Below are 24,867 nucleotides of genomic sequence, written 5' to 3'. Positions count from 1 at the left end.
GCATTCTCTGTGCTGAAGCATTTATGAAAATATTTTTAATTGTACAATTAAAGTGAGTGGGTTATACATGAATGACAGTGTATGAACAATAGCATTTCCTAAATTTTAATATTCTCCCTTTCACTTTATAGTTTTACTTTCCTTTTTGATACAAGAGCTTGCAAATCATACTGTTTGAGTAAGAGCATTGCAATTTTATTTTCTTGTGTCATAGTTACATGAAAATGTAGCAGATTGTGAGAAACTGGAATTCGGAGAACTTGTAGGTATAACACGACAAGGCTTTGAAAATATCCTAGTAATTTGTGTATATGGTATAGTCTTGAAATACTCAATTTCAAATTTTTTCCAAAGGACCCTTACTTCTTGACAGTATCTTTTGCCAGACAGGTGAAAATCTGGTCAGGGGAGTTACCCCATGCTGTTTGCACATGTGTAGGCTTATGTGTACTGTGTTTAAAGATGCATCATTATTGATTTTACTTTCTTGAGCTTCTTATGTCATTTATCACATTCTAAGAGGTCAACTTCGTGTTCATAAACAGTTTATTAATAATCTTCATTCAGTTATCGTAACCAGGGAACAGCACCTCCCCTGCAGTATTGCCACCTTTCATATCAGAGCTGCTTTACCTGCGTTCTTTGTGCCAGATTAAAGTCATGCCGTGGATGATGCACCTTGCATAGTCCCATTTAACTTACAAAATAAGTCATACTGGAATGTTTGCAGTGGCCTTTGACAACATATATGATTTTAATGAGCAGCAGAGATCCTAGAGAGGTCACTGGCGTGTGACTTGAAATACTAATGCGTAGTAGCCGTAGTGTAAACAGTTACTAACAATTAAGTGCTGTGGATACAGGGCGCGTGACAATCTTCTGATGAGAGTTGTACTGGTCCATGTAGTTTGGTCTTGAGAATATCTTTTGCCAGGGTGTTACACATTTTAATAATGTGAAACACAGAAAAAAACAAGCACGTTAATGAAACATATTGGTTGGTAAATTATTTTGATTTCCTCTGGTTCTCATATTCTAGACTGAGGTCACTGGAATTGGAGTGGCATAACTTAGGACAAACAGACCAAAACATGATGTCAAGGGTCAAAAAAAAACAAAGCTGAGAAGTTCAGGAAAGAGCAATAGGAACTGGAGCTCTTTTATTTGCAAGTCCACAAATTCTCCCACTTCTAGTTGCTCCTCTCTAACTGGGTTGTACAAGAACCTGACAATTTTAACCATCTCTTACGTGCTTTTTTTTTCCTTTGGGCCTTTCTTCTAAAATGTGAAGCCAACATTCCTGCTGTTCTTACAGAGTTGATAACGTAATTATATCTATTGTTTATTGTATAATTTGCTAGATATTGTAAATGAGATTAAGGGTTTATATGCACTCTTTTTAAAGATACACATGGGAGTTCTTTGACTTTCTTAAAAATAACTTTTTTTTTTTTTTTTTAGTAAGCAGAGAAGAGCCAGCTATCAAAATATTACAGTGTGTATTGTTCTTGTTACAGTTGCTAGTTGGGTGCTGAAGTGATGCTTCCTCTGAGAAAAAAAAGCTTGATAAACAACTGAGAATCTACTTGAGCCAAATCAAATTGAGCCAAAAAACTGACACTTCTGTAACAGAACGTGGCTTTGCATTTTTCTTTTTGTGGGAATTTGTAGTTTAACTTCCTTCTTAGTCTTGGTCTCCTCTTTCCTGGCAATGTGTTTTGCAAGGCAAAGGAGTGCTTTGTACTCTGTGTTCTGATTAGGTTATCTGCTATAATTTTTGTTTATTACATTTTGCTTTCTTTGTTGACTCTTAATTTAATTTTATCATAACTTGGCATGTTGATTAGTTGCTGTTTCGCTGAGGTCTGCAGCTTCCCTGCCCTCATCATGTCACTTTTGATTAAGCAACTGCAAAGCCCTTTACCCAGCTTCTAAAGGGTAAAAGTCAAAAATCAATAATGTGCCAGCCCTCCCAAAATGCAGTGGCAGTGAGAGGTAAATGAATGATTAAACATGATTAATAACAGTGTAATGGAAGATGCAAAGTAGGGAAAAGTACTCACTTTAGGCTAAACTCAGAGATTTATTGCTGAATACTACAAATAATGGAATCATCAATCTTCCAAGGACTAAAAAAAGGCATCTGCTGCAGCCATTTTAGAATGCAGTGAAAAAAAATCTTGCTTCTTTCGTCATTGTTTCTTGTGGCCCAGTTATTCTGAGTATAAAATACATGCTGCATAAAGAAACAGGTATGTAAACTTCGTAGTTAAAATCGTTTGCTTCTTGTACAGTTTGAAGTTGTCAAGACGTTGGCAAAGGAAAAAAAATAGCCAGTATTGTTGATTACTGTGAATGTGTGTACAAAGATATAAGTGTTCATGTGGTTTTGCAAGATGGTAATTACACTTACTAAAGCAGGGGATAAAGGAATGTTGCTAAAAGAGTGAAAAGAGAAACATACCAAGTACATAAAAGCTAGAGCTCTTATGGGATAATGGAAAAAAATTAAATTATATATGCTCAGCAATGCCTAGAGTTTGGTTATTGACAACAGAGAGGACTAGCTAGAGACAGGACTTGTTTCCTGACCTTGCTCATCAAAGATGAAAATAGACAGAAATGGAGAGCAATCAGTATTACATAACTGCAAAAGATTTGTTAGCTGTTTGTAGCTGAGATTAAGTTGTCCATGTCAGAGAAGAAAACCTTCCAGGCCAGTCCAACTTCTGCAGGAAGCAGTGCTATGGATTGCAGTTGAAATTCTATCTTTTAAGATTTCTGAATTTGCATCCTGGAAAACAGTAATATCTAAAGTATCATAAAGGTGTTTCTGCACAGCAAAATATGTCTGCATTTCTAAAGGTGTGTGGGTGGGAGCAAGCTCAGAGAAGCATAGAAATCTCTTCCTGGGGCAGAAAAAATAGCAGGGAGTCCTGAAGGACTGTGTTACAGCACAGAGCAACATCTCCGTAGATGTGAGGCCATGGCTTCTTTCTGTAATGAAACCTGTTTTGGTAAACCAAAGGCTTGCAAAGGCTCTTCATTCAGTAAGAAAAACAGAGAAGTGGTGAAGTCTTTGGATTTTTTTCTTTCTATCTTTGAATAAACTAAAGCTTGGTGTTAGGACTGGTTCAGTCTTCAGCACGAGAAGTCTTGGGTAACTTCAACTATCCTGAGTTCAGGAGCTCATCATTATATTGGTTTTCAGTACCAACATCTTGCACAATTACATTCTAGGTGCCTAAATTCATCCTGTGGCTTTTAATGGATGTGTTATCACTGTTCCGGGTTTTATTCTCACCATCATGTCTCTTGTGTGCTTCCTCACTTCTTCCCTATTAAAAAAAAATCCTTTTAACTTTGAAATCTCGTTGTGCCTTACATTTCACGTAACCCATTACCTCTTCAGAAAGAAATCCTACCCTGATCTATTCATATCTTGTATTCTCTCCTTATCCCCTTGGATCTACTTATACATATGCGTGTCTTTCCTAGATATATGTAGTCCACTCATCTTACACAAATCTGTTCTGGAGGATTTGTGTCTTTTTTGTGAAACGTTCATCTGGTGATTCTGATACTTAATTCACTTTCACAGTGAGGTCAGGAAGCTGCAGCCATCTTAGACCCTAGATCCATTGCTCGGTGACATCTCCGCATTCTTGCAGCAACCTCTTCTCGTTTATTACACATACTGTTAATTTGCCATGGGGTCTGTTGCTGATCTTTCAATTGCATTAAAATCAGCTATTTTAATTTTAACCCTTTTTCTCTGGAAGAGCAGAAACGGTATCCTGAGGTGTTTTCCAATTATTTAAAGTAATTAGTCCACCCTTTTTTATTTAATATTCTTGACTGAACTATGGTGCAATAAATAAAAAGCTTTCTGAAAGAGCAAAAGCACTTTCAAAAAGAGTTTTCTACCAGTAAAGAGAAGGAAGATGGCACAAACAGAGAACTGTGATGGATTTAGTTGCCAATTATGCTGAGTAGTAGAATGGTATTCATGTTTCTGGGCAGTTCATTATGTTTGATATGATCAGTTGGGTTGCATAATTAAACTCTGAGGCCCATTTGAATGGGAACTGCACTGTATTAAATTTTATCCCATGCAGTCCATTGTTTCTTGTTGGTTTTCATTCTAGACCTGCTTCTCTCTTCTTTCCTGGCTTTTATTGCCTTTTGGAGCTATTTAAAGGGAAGGAATCTGTACACAGGATTTATTGTTATTTACTGTCTATACAGACAGCTTGTATTCATTTGATCCATCTAAATTATTCCTGTATTTCTGCCAGTTTGGGATGTAGACAGAAAAAATATACTCTGGCAGACACATTTATGGGTTGACCTTTTCTCAATCAATGAACTAACAGTAGTGATACTCTCAATGTAAGATTTTGGGACTGTGACCTAGGCTGCAGCTCAAGCCATCAAATTTTCTGCCTCCAGCAGTGGAATATATTCCCTGCTGAGCTCTTCTCAATCATTTTGTCCTTTAACTTTTTTTCATTTTAGTGAGTATTGGCTTTTTGTATAAGCTTCCACTTTTTCTTCTCAGGTGAAAAGAACTCTTGTTTGCCATACCATTTAGTACATCATCTCTGTGCCTCACTGCAGCAGCACAGAAGATGACAAAGCATGGAGCTAAGTCAGAAGGCTCTGGGCACTTAGATATGGACTTCTAAGTTGGGCATATTGAACTTTTCAAGTGTCCTGGGAGCTGCAGCTCTAGTCTGTGAGGCTCAACCTGTCTGTGAAAAATAATCTCTGTGGAAATATACTCAGATGTCATGTCAGACACTCCTGTTTGGCATGGGAAGTAGTGAATGTACTTTGGGACTCTGAAAGAATTCTCAGGAATTACCGCTGAAGTCAGTCATGAGTATGATGAGCATACTAACACCACAAAGTGAACTGAAGTACAAATAAAGAGGTTGCATTGCCATACATCAAGAGCATTCAACTACAGTTTCAGGACTTAAAAAAAGCTACATAAATTTTTAGAACTATTTTGTGTGGCTGCTTACTACTTCTGAAAAATCAGTCCTCTCTGTTTTAGGGGTGTAAATGAGACTCATTGTAAGTAAGATATCCTACTGTAATTTGTCGTTTACTGATAATGCCAGAGTTTTGCAGTGATAGAAAAATCAACTGTGCTTCTAGTTATTAATACATTTCTCTCTGAATTCAGGGTCAGACATAATTATGGAAATCAGAAATAATATGTATTCTGAGCCAGAAGGGCAACCATAACGTTTAATTCTTCTGTCTGAGGGTGGCACCTGAGAGACTGGCACAGATTGCCCAGAGAACTCATGGCTGCCCCATCCCTGAAAGTTTCAAGGCCAGGTTGGACGGGGCTTTGAGCAAACTGGGACAGTGGAAAGTGTCCCTGCCCATGGCAGGAGATTGGAAGGAATGAGTCCTTAAGTCCCTTCCAGCCCAAAGAATTCTATGATTTGAGACATCACTGGGTCAGTGGCCATTAATGGTATAGAATTGCAGTTATGATCTAGGTTTTTTTCATATGCAGAAATCTTGCCACTACCTTATGGAAGATTGTAAACTCTAAAGGTAGGTGACTGATGCTAAAGCTCATATGTAGGTTCAACTTTATTTTTAATCTTTTAGAAATGAAAGTAAAGTGTTCTTTAGCCAGGGGCAGCACATGTTTCTGTTTCAGTGTCTTTTTTATCTTGAACAGAGTAGAAAATTTGGATGGCTTTAGTGTCCGTCAAACATTATATAAATAATATATATCTCTACCTTTGATACCTGGTAGAAAAAAAATGAAACTGATTTGTCATTAAAAACCAGCTTTTTCAAAATTTCAAGTTTCTATTTTAAGAATGCACAAGATATGCATTATATCTTTCAAATGACTGCACGCTACCAGTAATGAAGCTGCTATAACACTATCAAAAGTGCCTATGTACTTGCTGCTACATGTCTGTGGTCCCTAGAGGAAGTAGCCTGCATACCCAAATGTACCAATGACCTTACACAAAGGGAATCAAGAAATCCTCAAGGTCCTTGCAGATGATCAGTAAGAGAGATGCCAGTGACTGGTAGATGAACATTTCTCATAAAGTAACTATCTCTGATGAATCAGTCCTGACCCTCAAGGGAAATCCACAAAACCCCTTTAAAAGATAAGCCTTAATATTAAAAGTCATGACTCTGATAAAAGGTAAAAATTATAGACTTATTAGACATAGGTTTTAAAGGTGTGTTGTAATTTTCTTAACCTCACTTCTCGTTTCTCCCACCCCAGTAACAAGTCTGTGTTTTTCAGCAGATGAGTTACTTACTACCTTATTTTAACAGTCAGTCTCCTTTTACTTTGTTAGCAAGGCTTCCTGTATTGGAGATCTGAAGTACTTTGCTTTCGCATGGCTTGATAAACACATTAGTTAAATTTAGAGCAGCTTAACTTTGAAGATAGGTGCTTCTGTTTCAGATCTGAAGTGCTTTTGGACTTCTGACCATCTTCTTGTTTCCCAGAAGTTGCTTCTCTGAATCATTGACATGCTGCCCTTTCCTCATGACAGTTCCCCTGAGTGCTTCTGACACCCTGAATTTGTAGCTGCTGTCTCAGGACTGATTAAAAGATAGTGCTGTGGACCCCCACTGTCTCCCAGGTGGATCAAAGTGGTTCCCCTTTACATGCAGCTCCATAGTTTACTTAATAGTCCAGCATGACTTGCTCCATACATATTTCTGTGTTATGCTACTTGAGAGGAAGGTGGACGTTTTTGAAGGAATTTTTGTGGCTAACAACATAGATGGATGTCTGATATTTAAAGGAATGACTGCATGTCTGTTTTCTCCTAGCTTTAATAGGTAAATCCTAGGATAACTTTAGAAGAATTATTTAGATAATAGGCAACATTTGTTATTTGAGGTACAGTAAAATAAATTCAAGCTGTTCAATGGCATGCTGTGAGAGAAATCGGAAGTTTATTTGGTGTAAAAGCTCTGGTGTGGCAGTGAAAAGGAATGAACTTGCTTTTTAATTTTATCTTTTGAACTCTGATCAGCCACAATGGTCCATATATACCAGTGGAATCCTTTTCCAGGTAGTGAATAAAATTACTTCCTTTATTTAAAAAGGAGATACCTGAAAGGTTTCTTCATCATTGCATGAGTCAGTTTTTAGACCTTCTTGTTTTACCTGTAATTTCATATTATTTTATTGCCTTAGACTTCAAATAAACCACAGTATTTTAAATACAGCTGAATCCTGTGACTTTCTGGCAATAGGAAAACAAGCTGAAATCACTAAACCACTTTAAGTTTGGATGCATTACAGTTGTTACCCATCCTGTTTTGTAACTGTGCCAGAACAAGTTCTTTTGAAATGCATGAGATGAAAATGCCTTTCTCTTGAAGTGGAAGCACCTTCCATTTTGCCAGATTGTCTCAGAGCAGGGGTTGTATTATCCTCTTAATGCACTTGCATAACTCCCATTAACATTAATGGAAACTACATGCACTCCCTGTGAGGTGAATGTACTCTTTTCTTGAAATGAGCAATCTATTGTGACAGATTTTCCAGTGACATTAAATCAAATTTAGATTCCTAGACTATTGTCACTAACACTAGTCTTAGTATCTTTTGATGCTTGTAGTTTATATTAATGAAATTGTATCTTTATATTAGGTCATGTGTTTCTTAAAATGGAAAATCCCATTTGCAGTCCTCTAGAAACAGGGAGATAGTCAATTTTCTTCTTCAATGTGAACCACTGTATAGCAAACTTAGTATTTTCTTCGGCTTTGTAGTTACTGCTTGCAGTCCCTTCAGAGGTAGTTTATAGAGGTTGCATGTTGCAGGTGGCAAACTGCTGGCCTGTGGTTAGGGCATAGGAATGCTGGGTTCCCCGTTCTGTTCCTGGCCTGAAAAGCTGTTTGGGTAACTCAGCTGCCTTTAGACACTAATGCATGTCTAAAATGTGCAGAATCAGAACATCCTCGCTCACCGGTGTGTTGTAAAATTGACTGTGAATTGTTTCATTGAGAATTGAAAGTTGCTAGCTGAATGTCGAATGTTATCTCAGAAAGCAGTAAAAGAATTCTGTCACAATGTTAGTGAGATGTAGGTCCTGTTTTAGCACATCATGTGAGTCTGATTAGTGTAACTCCCTCTTAGGGAGTGGTTTATTTATTCCAGTACAGTTATGCTGTTGCATCCCCTAGTGTGAGCACTGTAGTACTGACATACAGTGTTTCACCTCTATTGCTCATTCCTGTCCATACAGGAGCACACTTGGTACCTCAGCAGTGACATCCTTGTGTTTGGGAACTGTGTGCCATTTTACTGTACAGTATCATACAGCAAGACATCTAAACACCCCACGATGTTTATTTAGGATCTGTCTATGCATAGCCAAGAACAGAGCCAACAGTAAAAAATTGTTCAAGACTGTTAACCTTCTCCAGCAAATTCCAGATGAGGTCACTGGGAGCAATGCTTTTTTTAGAGCAAAAGTCCTAGTACATCATAGATTGAACAGAATATTAGATGTAATAAGTGTCAGGAAATTCTGGGGTAACCTGTGCTGAGTGTCTGACACTATCGGCATGGGAATGTCAGAAGAAAACGTTTCATTCTTATGTTAGGGTTGTTTTTTTTTTTTTCTTTTTTTTTTTTTTTTTTTGGGTTGTTTTTTTTTTTTTTTTTTTTTTTTTTTTTTTTTTTTTTTTAACATGTTAATCTGCTAGTATCTTTGAAAGGTACTTTTTTGAAGTACTTTTTTAAAGATACTTTTTAAAAGAGGTCTTTAAAGTGTCCAGTGAATAACTTACCAATTTAGACAGTTAGCCAAACAAGTTCCAGGAGTAAAATGTAACTGGTTGCAAGTAGTGTTAACGGCACCTTCTGTGAGCATGGGCCCTACCTCGGAGAGCTTTGTTAAGCTTAATTACTAATGAGTATTGGGCCCTTTAATTTCATCTGCACCAGTGGAACGGCGTCTGTGTTAGCATGACCATTTAGAAGCCTTTAGGCTCACCCTCACAGGTGTCTCTGGCGGGGTCCGGGCCAGACTCAGGCCTCCAGCCCCTTTGGAGTCGGCCACCTCCGTCCTCCCGCCCCACACAGTTGGGGCTGAGGGGTAGCTGTTGCTTGGGGCTGGCAGCACTCGGCAAGCGCTAGCGATAGGGGACAAGAAGAGCACAGACTATGAGGGGCAATTAAATTCCCCTTCCTCCGCCCGCCATGGACTATCCCCTTCGTTTAGAAAGGCTCTGTGCATCAGGTGGGAGCTCAGCGTCCTTCTCTGTGCGGGGCTGGCTCTGGGACCTTCTCGGCTTCCCCATGCGCGCCGGGGTGCGGGGCTGCGCCATCGTCTTCGCCGCTGTGCTGCCGCTGGACTTTGAACAAGCCCGGGGCTGGTGGGACAGGTTTCCTCTCTGCGCGCCGCTGGGCATTGCGCAAACTCGGGAGGAGGATCCTCGAGGTAAATGAACTTTTTAAACGGGAAGAGGAGAAGAAGGGAGAGGAGGAAGAAGAGGCGGGGGCAGCACCCGCCCGAGCGTTTCCTCTAAACGCTTCTTCGGGAAACGGGATTCGGCTGCTGCCCGGCGCCGCGGCCGGAGGATGCGCTTCCCCGCGTCGCCGGGCCCCGGGCTCCGCGGGCGGGCGGTGGGTGCGCCGGCCCTGGCCTGGCACGGCTGAGCCCGGCTCCGCGGGTAAGTGGGGAGTGCTGGAGGGCAGGTCCGGAGCCCCCGCCCCGCCTCGCGAGCTGGGGACGGCGGGGCGGCCGTGCCGCTTGTGCGACTGCTGGCCACAGAGCCAGGCTGCCATCGCGGGGAAGCTGGGCGGCGGGTCTAAGGTAGCTGTATAGGGACCGGGTGGGGCTGGAAGTTGAGCGAGGGGGCTCGGCGGCCGGGCGGGGACTGGAGGCGGTGTGGTCCCACCGGCCTTGGCCAGCCGTGCTGGAAGCTCCGCGGAGCTCCCCCGCCCTGCTGCGGCCCTGCCGGCCCGGCCGACCGGCGCTCGCTGCCTGCCGCCGGGGGCTGCGCACCGGCTGGGGCGGTCGTGCCGCCCCCTCGCCAAGGGGAGGGGGCGCGGGCTGAGGGAGCCGCGCCGGGGCTGTGGGGAAAACACTTCCCAAAAGACAACTGGATGCCGTAGCGCTCGGCTTCACGTTTGGCACATCACCGGACCGATCCGGGCAGTGTGTGTATCTGAACGCCTCTGTGTGTTTGCAGCTGTGTAAACATAGGGAGATTCGCCCCCTTCGCCCCCCCCCGTGTACAGCTACAAAAAAAAGGTGTTTATTTGATAGGATGAATTTGTGTAATGCTATCTGGTTTTGCCTATTTTTTCTGTCTTGAAGCACTTGCACTCATTTCCTTACAGTATTTTCAGAAGTGTATGTCTGTGCTTTTTACTATACTTAATACAAGTTAATATAATTGTCACTAAAATCAAAGACTGCATCTATTATATATAAATGTGTGACAGTAATAGGTAAAATAGCAAAATAATTCTTTGTTTCTTTCAAGTTGTTGGGTGTTGCATATGGTGCAGAAAAATGTGCTTATTATTCTGTATTTGAGGGATCCAAATAGCAATTTAACCTATCAGAGGACTAATTAATTCTCTGTGTGTCACTGGGAAACTCTAACATTCAAGCAGTGGGCAGAAAGAGATTGAGGTGCTTAGAACATTTCTTAAAATATCAAGTCCTAGGGAAATTTATAACTAATTTATAATTGTTGTATTTAAAATAAAGTTACAAAATATGAATGAGATTTTGTAATGTGACCAAGCTTCTCTGTGATAAATACTTTGTTTTTGTCTAGTGCTCACCAGCATAAGGCAAGCAAGTCAGAAGAATGTGTCTGAATAGTAATTCAGTCACTGTAAATCAGCACAACTGTAATCTTCAAGAGTCACATTTAGCACTGGGAATTTGATTTTTGTATTTTCTTATAAATTTTTGACTGCCTGGGGGGAAAAAAATCAGAAAGTAGAAAACTATAAGCAAACGCAGCATGTTGTTAGATTACAGCAGTAATGTTGATGCCAGTCTTCCCCTGGGAACCTTGATAGATTGCAAACAAGATTCTTCCCAATCCACATATGAAAATGTGTTTATCTCTTACAAACACAATATAATGGTTTGAAGTGATGGGTGACAGCTTCAGTGAGAGAAGACTTAGCATAACCAAAGCTCTATGCAAAGGTGTGACTCCAGTTAAAAGAACAGCAGCACAGCTGAATCCATTTAACTGGCAGAGTGGATTTGATTGGGTTGGTTGCTAGGTAATGTCTCCAGCACCATGTATTTCAATGAATTTAAACGTTGGACGAATGACACACCTAGGTCTGCTTAAAAAATCCACCTGGTATTGGCTCCAGCCATATTGAGAGCAGGTGTGTGTTGCTTCTCTCTAGCCAGTTTTCCCTTAATGTGCACTTCCACCGTGTGGCTCACATGCAGTTACCCTGTTCTGTGGTGGCTGCTGGGCAAGTTGAACTTGTCATACCAACACTGTATTTAGTGTTTTGTAGTATACTTATTTAAAAGGAAAACAAGCCAAAACAAATAAAACCCAAAACCAGTTAATGCAGTAATTTCTAGAAGTAGAGTGGAAGCAGACTTACATATTTGATGCAGAGTTACAGGAAGAGTCAGATATTATTCTTGGTTATGTTGTAATAACTGAATTTACCTAGCTTCAGTGAAGCTGCACAGAGCTTATGCAGTGGACAGTTGTGCTAGGGAGGTTGGGAGCACCAGTCTCTGCCAACTACTGTCAGTTACTAATTTTGCACACATGGGGCCTCTTACATCTGTGCCAAGCAATGCTAATCAATAGCATGTTAAAAATACCATCTGGGATAGAACTGACATCAGTCATCCCTGTGCATTCTGCTGCTGTAGATCTGGCATTGATTACTGAGGGCAGAGTTATAAAGAAGACTTTCCTTGGTGTAAATGCTACCTGGAAACAGCCCTTTGCTGACTTCTTTTATAAATGGAGTGTGGATGTCTGGCTTTATCTCTTCAACATTTATAATATGAGATAGTGTAACATTTTCTGTTGCCACAAAGGAGAGAGTAAGAGGACCAGACTTTCTCAAAAGCAGCCTTCTAAAAAGTTTGATAGGCTTAAGAAAGCTCAGCTAGATGCCCCATCTGAAGAAGATTTCATAAATTTCCGATAGCACTTTTCTAAATATAAAACAATAGTGAGATTTTTTCAAGTTTGTATGTGTAATCTGGATGAAAATAAGAGGCATACCTAATTCTCATGAGAGCCACTACAGATTAAGTGTCTTTAATACTGGAGGTTGGCCTGCAGAGGCACAGAGAGCTGTGGACCATCTGTACCACTCAGATCAAAATTGCATTTGGAGAGGGTGCTATATTAAATATGCTATGCTAAAAGATTGGGGCACTGCTGTGGACCTGTTCTGGCTTTATCTGTAAGTTGCAGATTAACCTTGTTGACAGAAATGGGAAAAGAACTGCTAATAGAAACTTTGTTGTGTTTCTTCCTAGAAGTTCACCCAAGACGAGGGGTTAAAAAAAAAATCTGTATTTGGCCACTGGCAATTCTTGAGGGACACTTTTGTGTTGCTATTCTGAGAACTTCTTAAAGCTAGCTTTTGGATCGTACGGCATATATGCTGTTAGTTGTGGCATGTATGTCTTGTGAAAACATACTTTAAGAAATAGGTTATTTTCTAAAATTGCTTTGATTTTCTTACCTATTTACTGGTATGACTTTTGCATATAATTGCATACTTTGAGTTGATTCGAAGGAGTTCTTACCTTGATAACAATGGGAACATAACACATCACAATAGTTGAAAAGTACTCATTGTGGGGGAGTGAGATAACAGGTTTGGGGGAAGATGCATGTTGTGTCTGACATGAAATTCTCTCTTCCACTCACAGTATCTTTTCAGAGATCGCTAATTCTTTTAACCACAAATATACAAGTGTGGATAAAATAGCTGTGGGAGAGCAGTTTATGTGTATCCCCCAAATGTATTAAGTATTTCGTAGATAGCTAAGCTGCTCTCTGAGATGGGGACAACTTCTATTTTTAGTTATGAATGGAGTGTTTGAGGGGCAATAAAGTGTGAAGAAATGACTGGCTGAGGGGAGAGAGGCAGTGAGGTCAGGAGGTTACTTCCATGTATTTGTTTTAAAGGTGAGAAAAATGTAAGAAAGACTGCTAAATGCACAACACTGTAGTGAAGGTAGTTCTGACCAGATATAGCAAGAATGGGCAGCTTTCCAAATGCTGCAAGAAAAGTTAACAAATGTTTTTATTTTGAGAAGCTGTTGGGTAGTGTAGACTGAAGAAAACCCACATGAACTTCCAGACCTTCAGAAAAATGTTTGTGTGTAATGAAAACAACTATAGTGTCAGTTTCTTTTTTTTTAACAAAAGTACATACATATGTGGTAGTTTCTGAAGAGCAGAAGGCATTTCTCTACCTCCTCCCTCAAAAAGCTCGTGTCCGAGAATATGTGCCTGCTGAGCAAACTTACTTTCTACGCTCCCCTGTTGAAACAGATACAGGTTTCTTTCTCAAGGTGCTTTTCTCTACTCCGGACAGTAGCAGCACATGGACTCTGGCATGATTCTTCCCAGTTATACTGCTACAGATGGAATTCTTACTACAAGGAATGAAAATTGATTGGGCTTCTCAGTGTTTCTTTTGCTCTGGCCTGGCATATTTCTTAGCAGCAGCAGATACTAATGCTGCATCTGTAAAATTTGAAAGCTCTTTCCCTGCCCATTAGAACAAGTATTGGGATATCTAAATAAATTTTTATTTTCTAGGAAAAAAGGTAACTTCACCTACCTGTGACTAGTAAGGAAGGAGGATTTTTCATTTCCTCAAAACCCTATGAGTGTGCAAATTTGGAAAGTACCCTTAATAAATATAATATTCCATATTAGTATAGCAATGTATCTGTTGACTTGTGTGAAAATTCAATATACATTTCTTATGTGAGCATAGAAACTGATTATAATTTTTCAGCCCAGTGGTTTTGCTATTGCATGAAAACTTTGATTAAGAAATTTATCTCAAAGAGCAATTGCTGACAGAGAGGAAGTAATAATGTGGCTATGAAATGATCTGCTGGAGTAAAAACTGTTTTCTGTAGGGGTAGAATAGCCAACATGTTTCTTAGGGTAAAACACATAGTGCTATGTTCTTTGTGCTCTGACATTTCTGGGCTATATAAAAATCAGAGGATCTCTCTTGCGTCATTTTTAATTGATTTTTCCTTCTTGTACAAAAGATCATTGGCGCCAGTCCAGAAAAAGACAGGGAGCAAGTAGGGAATTTATAAAAAACTAACTCATTGATTGCTGGATCTGATGAAATAATTAGTACTTGATATTTTCAGTACATTTTTTTTGACTTCTGAAAGCAAGAGAAAATCCCTTTATATCAGAAGATGACTGAACAAAGCTGTCATTTCAAAGATTTTTCAGCATGCTAATTAATTTCTTGTAATCTCCTTGTAGAAATTGCTAAGAATTTTTCATTGCCTCATTACCAGGAGTAGTACCAGTTAGATGAGCTCTGTTTTGCAGTCCAGTCATAGGCACTGCAAGTCACTTTGGTGTATCTATTCCTGAACATTAGCAGTAATGAGCCTTCAAATGTGTTCATTATTAATAATGGTATTTTTAAAAAGTGTATAATCTTGGAAGCCAACAGAAATGCTAAAGGGATGTAGCACTAACATCAAAGCTGTAGTAGACTTCAAACAATATCGTAACATAGTTCCTACATCAGGACAGCTTCGCTCTTTAATGGAATTTGTGAGATAAATCAGTATATAGCAAATCTTCTGTTTAAGTGTTCTCTGACTTTGCAAATATGTTGTTAGCTCAGTAAATTTTATAACAGTCTTGTTTAAAAATTATGATAGACGTGGGTTTTTTTTCTCTTCAACATCTGCATTTTTGATGTAAACAAAAATGTCATCTGTGAACAGATCACGAAGGAAGGAGGATGATTGCTATTTATATGTATGAAAGCAAAAGAATTTGAAACCCTGCTAAATCCTTGAGCTTGCTGCCAGATCTGAGCTTGGAGTGAAATTTCGTTGCCTACGTTGATAACAGCTTCTGAATTTAATTTTTCAAGTTTCTGCTTCTAGCTGGCACTAGAAAAATAAGTGTTTGGTTTGGAGTTTGGTTAGTTTTTTTTTTCTGAGGAGTTTAGATTATTTCAAGTACGTTGCTTTTTACTTCTTTGGAGAGAACCTGGCTGTTCCTTGATGGGTGCAGAGGGGTGAAAATATAGATAAATACTTGTTTCCCTCTCCCTTTTAGGAGACCTGCAAAGAAAAAGACATAGAAGCCATTAAGCTACCTTGTTCAGAGAGAACATTAAATCAGCACAACATGGCACAGCATAGTATTGTCCTTGGATTATTCATGATGACTGTTTTATCGCTGTTGGATGGAAGTTCAACTTTCCTGTTAAATCAACGTCTGAAGGGAAGATTTCAAAGAGACCGTAGAAACATCCGCCCAAACATCATCCTTGTTCTTACTGATGATCAGGATGTAGAACTTGGTAAGAGACCAGTATAAAGAGAATTTTGGCCAATGAGTATGACATTGCTTTTTCTTGAAGCTAGATCCTTGCATTCAAAATAATAAATTTTTTTCAGAGTGAAAAATGATAGGAAGAGCAAGTTTAAACCTGCCTTTATATAGAACATCTTTTCCATCTGCCTGCAATTCAGGGATAGCAAAAGTTAGTCCCAAAATGTTAAAGTTCCTGTTCCTGTGGAAATACACAGTTCATGCCTGTCTGTCTTCATCTAAACACTTAAACTTTGCTTCTGGCAATTGCAAACTTAACCTGGAAAGCTGCATGCCAAAACAGTAGGTTTAAATTCATAACTGATAATTGCACCATGTAATTATCCAAATTCTTTTGTGTAATTGCAGGCATTCATTGCATATACAATTTTCATTTTATTTACTTAAATGTTACCTAACATAGTAATACTGTTCTTGTAATTGTCCATTTAGATGTGTAGTTGATTACTGACCAAAATGACACAGAATAAAAAGATCTATTCTATTATCAACTCTATGTTAATTGATTTGGAATAATGAATTAACTGACAGTTTGGTTTTTGTTGTGTCACCTGAACAAGCTTGTATTTACCAAACGCTGTATTAAGTTATGAGAAGTGATTAACACAAACCAGTTAACATTAATAATTTTGCATTAGAATTGTACTCTCATATGTGTATGTAGCCTCAGCCATCTGAAAAATTAAAACTCTTGTATGTGTAGTCTGGTGGGGCAGTTTTGCCACCAAATTTTTCTGCATCCTGTTTCTAGTATGGATAGGAAAATTTGGAAAACGGACCTCCCAGAAGAAGTAGAACATAAAAGTAATCAACTTGTACTTCTTGTACACTTACTCATCTTGCTGAGAAGTTAATCATGGCAACGTTGCAGTCTTTGTACAGATGCTTTCTTCTTATCAATATTAAGGTATGCCTGCAGTATCACAGATGTCACACTCTTCATCAAGGTGGTAAGAAAGCCTGCTATGGAAGTAATCTCATCATATTAAATGCCATTCAAATTATCAGGATCAGATGAAGTTGTTGTCATCTTTTTTTTAATGGTTATTTGGATCAGAAATGAAGCAATTTCAAGAACATATATCCCAAAGAACCTAACTACGTTTTCTTGAAAAGGTGGTCCTAAAAAATGTGTCATCTTCTAATTTATGCTAGCCTTTGTGTTTCTGATGCAACTGTGTAAGTCCTTTAGGCAGTATATTTCACTTCTCTAATAACTTGATGCTTTCCAATTTCAAGGATAATGGGCATGTGTCCACACAAATTAGGATCTAACTAAGGAAAATCCATTTGGTGAAGCTGAGATTGGATATTCGTCATTTGCCACTAATAGCTTTGGGAGACTCAATATTTGTTTGAATTCATTTTTATTCTTGTCTGTTGTCTGGTGAGCTGTCCAAGTTAATCAAAATTGCCATTTCTGCTGATTGTAGTTAGTGCATTTAAGCAAGATGAAAACAAGATGTGAATTACAAATAAAAGCTAAGGAAAAGTTGGAAGCTATGAAAGCGTAGCTTTATTACCCATAGAGAAAGCTATGGGTAATATTTCATCTGTTTCTAAGAATATTCTGTAACTGATTGGTGTTTTAGCTTTCATTGTTCTCTCGTAGCTACTTTGGAGGTAAAAGGGAATACAACACAATCTCAAGTGCCTTTAACAGCCTTTCCTTTATTTGTTTAAAGATAGATTTAGCCATGTGCCAGTAGCAGGTGGAGCTTACCAGAAAGACAATGTCATCCTTTCCTGGAAGGAGGTGTTGGTTTTTTATTTTGATTTTTTTGTGGCTACTATTTTTTGTTTTGTTTTGTTTTGGTTTTGGTTTTTAATTCACATTACTGTTAATAATTTCACTGAGTTTTACTGGAAACCAAACCTCAGCCTTGTATTGAAAGAAGGAAAATACTGATGAAGGGCTGGTAGATCAAATGCAGAATCCCTGAAGGACATCAAAGGAGAATGTGTATAGATTGTAATGGATACAAATCGGAGAAGACAAATGAGAACACCATGAACTACAGACACAGACATATTTGCTAGACTGTCTAATCAAAAGACTTGTATTGACAAGCATAATATAAATAAGAGGAATATAGTGACAAGGAATAATTAATTAGGAACAAAGACTTTTTTCCCTATTACATCCAAGTTAGTATAATGCTGATGTCCCCTGTGTGGTGGACTCAGTATCTCCAGTTGAGTTAGGTTTGCCTACCATACTGCTATGGCTTTAACAAACCAGCTCATGTCATAGTCTAGTTAGAGAAAGATCTGATTATTTAGGAGCTATTTCAACCACATTAAAGAAATCAGAGTGAGAGGAGATTTGTATGTTTTGAGACCTTCCTCTGAAAAGCTATAAAAGTAGCATGGAAGATAATTTTTTTCTTAGTTATCATATTTGGAGATGGGGCTTTAGAGCTTTGTTAAATGTGAGGGTGTCTTGGGATGAAGAAAGGGAAGTGAAGAAGTGAAAAGGGTGTCTCATGAGTTTCAAGTACAATAAAAAGAGAAGTCTTTAGGAAACAGTTAAAATTCTGGGGTTCAGTTTATTGGAAAACTCTTCTGAACTTGTGCTTCAGACACATCACTTGATACTTAATACAAGTTCTTCAACAGCTGGAGCTCTATAAAGCGTAAATTATTCCCTCCTTCAACAAAACACAACTAATAGGAAGTCAGTATTTTTTCATAAATAATTTGTATATTTTCTCCATTAATATTAGTCAAAATATCCGCTTTGTCCCTGAGTTGAACTGTGAAGATATGTGAAACAAAGTTATGGAAAGCACACATTTCAAGTGACTTTTCATAAAGTTTGCTTTGCTTGTTCACTGAGTAACTTTAACGTTTCAAATTGATTGAACTTCCATATTTTCATAGTAGTCCATTGAATGTTTTCTTAAATGGCATAGAAATTTCACTTTTAATTGCTAAACTTTTGTTTATTATCAGCGGTTTTAGATGGGTAGCAACATTTTCTGTATTAAATATTGACACTTTGAAGGCATGATTTCCTGTCATATATCCACCAATGAAACCTCAGAAGGTCTAGCTCAAAAGGTGATGTGGTGAGGTCCCAGTTGCTGATTAACACATACGGAATCTGCCAGAGAATGGATGTCTCTGTATTGGAGGCAAACTGAAGAAAATAAGTTTTAGTTGGCTGGTTTAATGCTGTCTAAAATATTTAAAGCTGGCCTATTTAAGATTATACAGAAGAGTATGCTGGATTTTACCTTGCACTGCCCTGTCACTCTGTATTAGTTCTCAAGCTGGAGAAGCAGATTAGATCATATGTTTTTATGTTAAAGGCTATTGATATATAGGGCATTGTCATTACAGCTTCTTTTATTAAAGAAGCTTGCTGTCCCCAAGGGGAGCCTTAACATGTACTGTTATTTATGCATAAATGCCTCTGTCATTTAAAGGGGTTGTTAAATTGTATTTCAATATCGTGATGGCAAAACATTTTTTCAGACTACCTGTTTATGCTTGGGCTAGCTCATAAGAAAACACAGAGAAAACATCCACAGTTTTCAAGCTCACATAATGTGTAATTAGCTGTTATATTTGTTAACTTAATTGTTAGTACCTTTAAGTACTAACACTTAACCCACAGCTATTATAGAAACAAAAAAGTAAAATCTTTCTTTCTTCAGAAACTCCTTTTTGAAATGTGAAGATTAGCAAGTTCTAAGGGGGCAGTGCAATAACCTGGCTTGGTTCTTGTTACAAGATGTAACCCCAAAGTGATTTCAACCCCATGTGCTCTGACCTGAGAAACGCACAAAGAGATTTTTAAATCTTTTTATTTTTTAATACTCTTTCCAACAAAATGGTCTCAAACTAATGCCATGGCAGTGCTTAGGTAAAATGACCTACCATAGCAGTTAACCTTCCTTCATGATGCCAGAGAGTCAGATTTTTTATGTGGTTTATGACCATTTTCCCTCTAGGTTTTGACTCCTGGTTATATCAATGTGCTCTGTATCAAACAACCTACTGTTGCAATTTCATGATGAAATCCCTGCTTAAAGAGCTTAGAAGGAGCCTAAATTCATTATTGACAGAAACAACGTAGTTTGTACCAGATGGTTGTAGGATGCAACCGTCGGCTTTGATTAAAGCTGAGCTGTTAATCCATCTCAGTCTTGGGCAAGTTAACCCCAACCCTATTCTAGCATGAGCCCATACCTTCCTCTCCATATTGTCAATTGGCTTTCTTTGCACATAACAGGAAGGGAGGGTTGGTGATGAACAGGTTTCTTCTCCTCTGAAAGGTCATGCTGTTGACATGCACCATGACAAATTCTTTTGAAATTCTTCCTAGTTCAAGAAGATTTTCTCTAACTTGCTCAGTTTTAACATTTAGACACTGATAGAGGAGAGAAACTAAATTTCTTACTTTTCTGATCCTTGGTGTTTCTGGGTTTAGGAAGAGATACGGATCCAGATTTAGCTAGGTGGATGTCTATGGTAAAGATCCAGTCTTTGACCAAAACCTTGTCTTAAATAAACAGAGAAACCATTTGGCAGCACTGTGGCATTCAGTCATTGTGATCAAAAAGACTTCTATTCACGTTACCCAATTTATCCAAGTCCATTGCTTATTTGTTTGGTTATATAAAACATAGTGTTACCTGCCCCAAGTAGTCATCTAAAAATCTGATTCTGCAGAATCAAGCCTAAGAAAATGTAGATAGTAAGACGGTTACTAGAATGGGTGAAGCAGATAGCTAGAACTCAGTGGACTTGTTATGGAAATTATTATGGGAGCTTTTTGGTGTCTTTGGTTCAGTGACAATTATAGAAATCAATACCTCCTAATATTTCACATTAGGGAATAGAACTATTTAACTACACAACAACTCCAGCAGACCTTTCTTGAACAGTAGTTTGGACTAAATAGTCTTCCAAATGAAATGATTCTGTGGTTACAACCCTCAGCCTTTTGCATAAAGCTGGCACAAAAGGTAGCATATCAGGTTTCTTGTGAAACCAAAAATTAAATAACACTTACGGAGTATGTATGCTTTGGTCAGGGCTGCTGCATAAAGTGCTTTTCACCCTGAGGTGCTGGAGCAGTAATAGCAGGTCCAGAAAGGGTGTAGAGATGCTGCAGATAGTTACGGTTGTAAATCTTGAATTTAGAGAGAGAGAAATGAAAGAAGCATTATGATCTATGTCAACATGCTTGAGTCAAATCTTTACTTAGGACTTCAGTATTTAGTCCTTACTGAAACGATGGGAGAACTTCACTGAGGCAGGATTGGTAGTCTCTCTGGATTTGGGTTCACTCAGAGGTAACAGTGCCCTTCCTACTTGTGCTTCCTTCTGGTCTCTAATGTGACATCTGAGCTCTTGTGACTGAAACATGAAAATATTTCTAAAATGTTTTCCATCTTTCAGGCTCTATGCAAGTGATGAATAAAACAAGACGTATCATGGAACACGGAGGTGCTCATTTCATCAATGCCTTTGTGACAACACCCATGTGCTGCCCATCTCGCTCCTCTATCCTGACGGGGAAGTACGTCCACAACCACAACACTTACACCAACAATGAGAACTGTTCTTCTCCATCCTGGCAGGCTCAGCATGAAATACGCACCTTTGCAGTGTACCTCAACAATACAGGGTACAGGACAGGTAAGATCAAGGCTGGGTCCATCTGAAAGCTTCCTTAGACTTACCTTAGACATAGTACAGAGGCTAATGTATGTATTTTAATTCTAATTTCTTCTTGACTTCTGGCATTCTTCAGTGCATAATGCCAGAGCTTAAGTCTTGGTGTTGGTTTAGCTTCCTTGTATTTTTACGTACGGAATGGTTTGTTTACAAAGAAACAGCCAACAAAAATCCCAAGACTTTTGTTTTTCAGAAGGTGGAAATAAAATACTGTGTATGCTTGAACTGAAGACATAGCAAACCTGGAATATGGCCTACAATTACCTGAAGTGTGCAGAGCAACCAAGAAAGATGCTATGAAAAGGAATTAGTGTTTTGACTTCTTTCATAAAACCGGTATATGAAGCAAATTAAGAATGAGAGAAAAGGGACTGCTCCTTTTGTGCTTTGGGGCAGTCAGATGGTATGATTTCTCTAGACAGTCAATTCCCAGAAAGGTGTTTAGGAATAATTGGCAATAATAATTTGTTGGTTTTTATTTTTTAGCTTTGAGGTCATTTGGTAGTACAGGTTTGCCCTGTAGATGTACAGTTTAACTTAATTCCTTGTTTGTGGTGTGGTTTGTTTGTTGGCTTGGGCGGGTTTTTTGTTTGTTTATTTTTTCAAGGAGTAGAAAAAGAGGCAATGAGGAGTAAAGCTTTTTGAGGCTTGCTTATATATTTCAGTTCACAACCTTGGAGTGAGAAAGTTTGTAATCAATTCATAACCCAGACCATCTCCCTGTGTTTTTTCTCTCCTCTTTTCTCTTTTGTGTAATCTTGAAGGCAGAAACTGTACTCTTCTATTCCACTTCATAGCTTCCATCTGTTTTTCTTTTCTGCTGCTGGTTTCACATCTCCTTTGCCACTTCCTCATCCATTGTGATTTTCCTGTGTTTTGATCTGTTGCACAAGATGATTCTTCTGGGGATCAGTCTTTCTGCACTGTAGCGTGTGCTTTGAGGTAGTGGCATTTGTGGCTGGGATCTATAGAGACTTGTGCTGCTGTTGACACCTTTGTGAATGTGCTAGTTGCATGCAGGCAGGAGGGAGCAGTGTGGTGCAGGTTTTTCTTGCACAAGTTGGGAGTGAGAAATAGGCGACAGAAAAGGTGCGTCTTTCCCCTAATTTTTCCTTTGGTTTCAGCCTTGGTTGTGGGTTTTATTTTTTTTAAACTTTGGCACTTTAAAAAGCTTGACCAACTTTGTTAGGCACTGTACTTGGAAGAATAGAGGGACAGAGCTCAAGGGAAGTTCAGTCTTTGGCTGTGATAATGGGATGGACGTTGGATAATGGATGACAGCACAGTGCTGTCAGTGTGCCATAAGGTAGAGAAAAATTGGCCATCAGTGTGCAGTAGACTAAAATGAGTGTGTATACACACACCTGTATTTCTCCTCTTAGTCTACCTGGTGAAGTACCTCAATGAAGAAACTAAAGGGATCTGATAATAAAATGTAGTCTTAAGCTGCTCCTTGAAAATAGTCTTAAGATGCAGAAGACTCACTGTATGTTTTATGCAACCCATTAGATTTCCTGCAGTTACTAAGATAATTATACTAACATATAATCTTTACAGTAGTGTCATATTTTTGCTTGTCACAAAAGGTGCTGACTTGGGACCATTTTGTTGACCATTTTGGAGGTGGCTTCAGTACTTAGGAATTACTGGTTTTTGAAAAATCTGGTCAGTTACTTTAATACCTAAAAAGAACTGGTGTCTCATGAAAAAATCTTACCCATGGAACAAAATTTAATAGTTAATGACAGGATTTTTATCTCAGAACCCCCATATTTCTGCAGTAAATTCATTAATTTTACTATGTTTATTCAACTGTACATTGTCAGTCTAAGAGTATATTTGGCCATGATGTGAATGCAACATATAGTTGACCTTTGGGCTAGCTGGTTGTTCCATGCAATGCTGAGAGTACTTTCTCATCTGCTTCCCTCTGATTGTCTCTCAGGATCAAAAAGTATTAAAAGTAACTTTTTTGCTAGATATACCTCTGAAAAAAGGACAGAAGTGCTCTCTCTCTTCCCCCACTCCATTGCTATACTAACGATTGGGCAAATGTGTGACTTTGGGCTGGGGAAAACTGGTATCAGATGCAGAAATAAAAGATTTTTGAGAGGTAAACAAATCTTTATGTGTAATTAAGACTCATGCTCAGAATGCAAGTTACTATCTGGAAAATTGTCTGTTGAAATAGGTCAGAACAGCAGTGCTCTAAATACATTTTCAAAATGCCTAATGCACAGCATTCATGTTGAAATATAGAGTGCTAATATATTAAAACATGATCTCTAATTTCACACTCTTGGTGGTAAGTGCAGTTTCACGAGGCACTAATAGGTGGATAGATGCAGCTCAGCATCATGAAGGATATGAAGAGAAGAGTCTGGGAGGAGGAATGTGTGGTCTGACTCCAAATATATCAGGTACTGAAAAAGAAAGTATAATGGTAATCGGGATCCAGTTTCTCCTGTACATAGGTGGTAAATCAAAATATCTGCATTATGAAGATATAAATAAGAAAAAAAACAGAGGCAAGATTAAGACTCTTATCTTCGATCTGTTGTAATAGAGAGAACAAAGTTATTTTAACAAAAAACAGAAAGGAATGAATCAATTTAACAGTGGTGTTTTTGTTATGCCTTCTTACTATGCTTCTGCTTTCTCTACCCCTAGCTTTCTTTGGAAAGTACCTTAATGAATACAATGGCTCCTACGTGCCTCCTGGTTGGAAAGAATGGGTTGGGTTACTTAAAAATTCTCGATTTTACAACTACACACTCTGTAGAAATGGAGTAAAGGAGAAGCATGGATATGACTACTCCAGGGTAGGTCCTGTTGATTTATTTCTCTTAATATGTATGTTAATGACATGACCACAAGAAAGCTTTGTAGTTTCAGTCTCTTTTTGTACTTGAAAGCTGCTATGTGGAACATTATCTACAACCAGTAGCAGTGGTGCTGGGACATTGTTACATTCCCTTCTGGGAGGGTTATGTTACTGAAAACATTGTTACTAACAGTGTGAGTGAGTAAAATGTTCTGAGACTGTGTTAAATATTACAAGCTGAAGATCCGAAAGTAGACTTAAATGCTTCAGGTTAACTATTTCTGTGCTTTGTATGATGATTTCTGTGGCAGTGGAGTTACACAAGCATTAATGAGATGAGAATCCATTTCCCTCCAGCTAGACCCACCCTTTTCGTTTAAGGAACTTCTTTCACAGCCACAGTACTGTGGAGTATTCACAGAATCTTAGAACAATTTATGATAATTCTGAGTCAGTGGAGAATTTAACTATTACGTTTGTATTTCTGTGCATACAGGTGTATATATTTTTAATATCCTGTCAAGGATGTTATATCCTGACCAAACTTACAAAAATGCTTCATCGTCATTGTCAAATGCAGTTTTATTTTTCCTCATCTAACATGTTACAGTTAGCAGTCATGTTACCTTCTTGCAGTCAGGAATACATTTATTTCAGCTAAAAGTGTTCCTTTCCAAAGGAACCAGCATTACTGAAGTCCTAAAGTAGGCAGAAGTGACTCTGTAGTATGATGATGACTAAAT

The 24,867-nt window shown here is 38.6% G+C and overlaps 1 protein-coding gene across 5 annotated transcripts in view; it reads left to right on the top strand.

Annotated features, from left to right (window-relative positions):
* SULF2 (sulfatase 2) overlaps window positions 1-24,867 on the top strand; it is a 78,591-nt gene that overhangs the window by 18,214 nt on the left and 35,510 nt on the right. For 2 of the 5 annotated variants that reach the window (XM_041417931.1, XM_041417930.1), the window contains 3 exons: window positions 15,331-15,577; window positions 21,022-21,261; window positions 23,971-24,122. In XM_041417931.1, coding sequence (XP_041273865.1) covers window positions 15,403-15,577; window positions 21,022-21,261; window positions 23,971-24,122 — 567 coding nt within the window. In that variant the 5' untranslated portion in view covers window positions 15,331-15,402. Of the gene's footprint in view, window positions 1-9,491; window positions 9,697-9,762; window positions 9,840-15,330; window positions 15,578-16,467; window positions 16,517-21,021; window positions 21,262-23,970; window positions 24,123-24,867 lie in introns of those variants that run through there. The other 3 variants (XM_041417929.1, XM_041417932.1, XM_041417934.1) reach the window with 3 other exon arrangements.

Source organism: Onychostruthus taczanowskii, unplaced genomic scaffold (genome assembly GCF_017590055.1).
Source record: "Onychostruthus taczanowskii isolate IOZ18803 unplaced genomic scaffold, ASM1759005v1 scaffold57, whole genome shotgun sequence".
Taxonomy (NCBI): Eukaryota; Metazoa; Chordata; class Aves; order Passeriformes; family Passeridae; genus Onychostruthus; species Onychostruthus taczanowskii.
The sequence above is the reverse complement of the archived record's forward strand: the minus strand, read 5'-3'. Positions and strand labels throughout refer to the sequence as shown.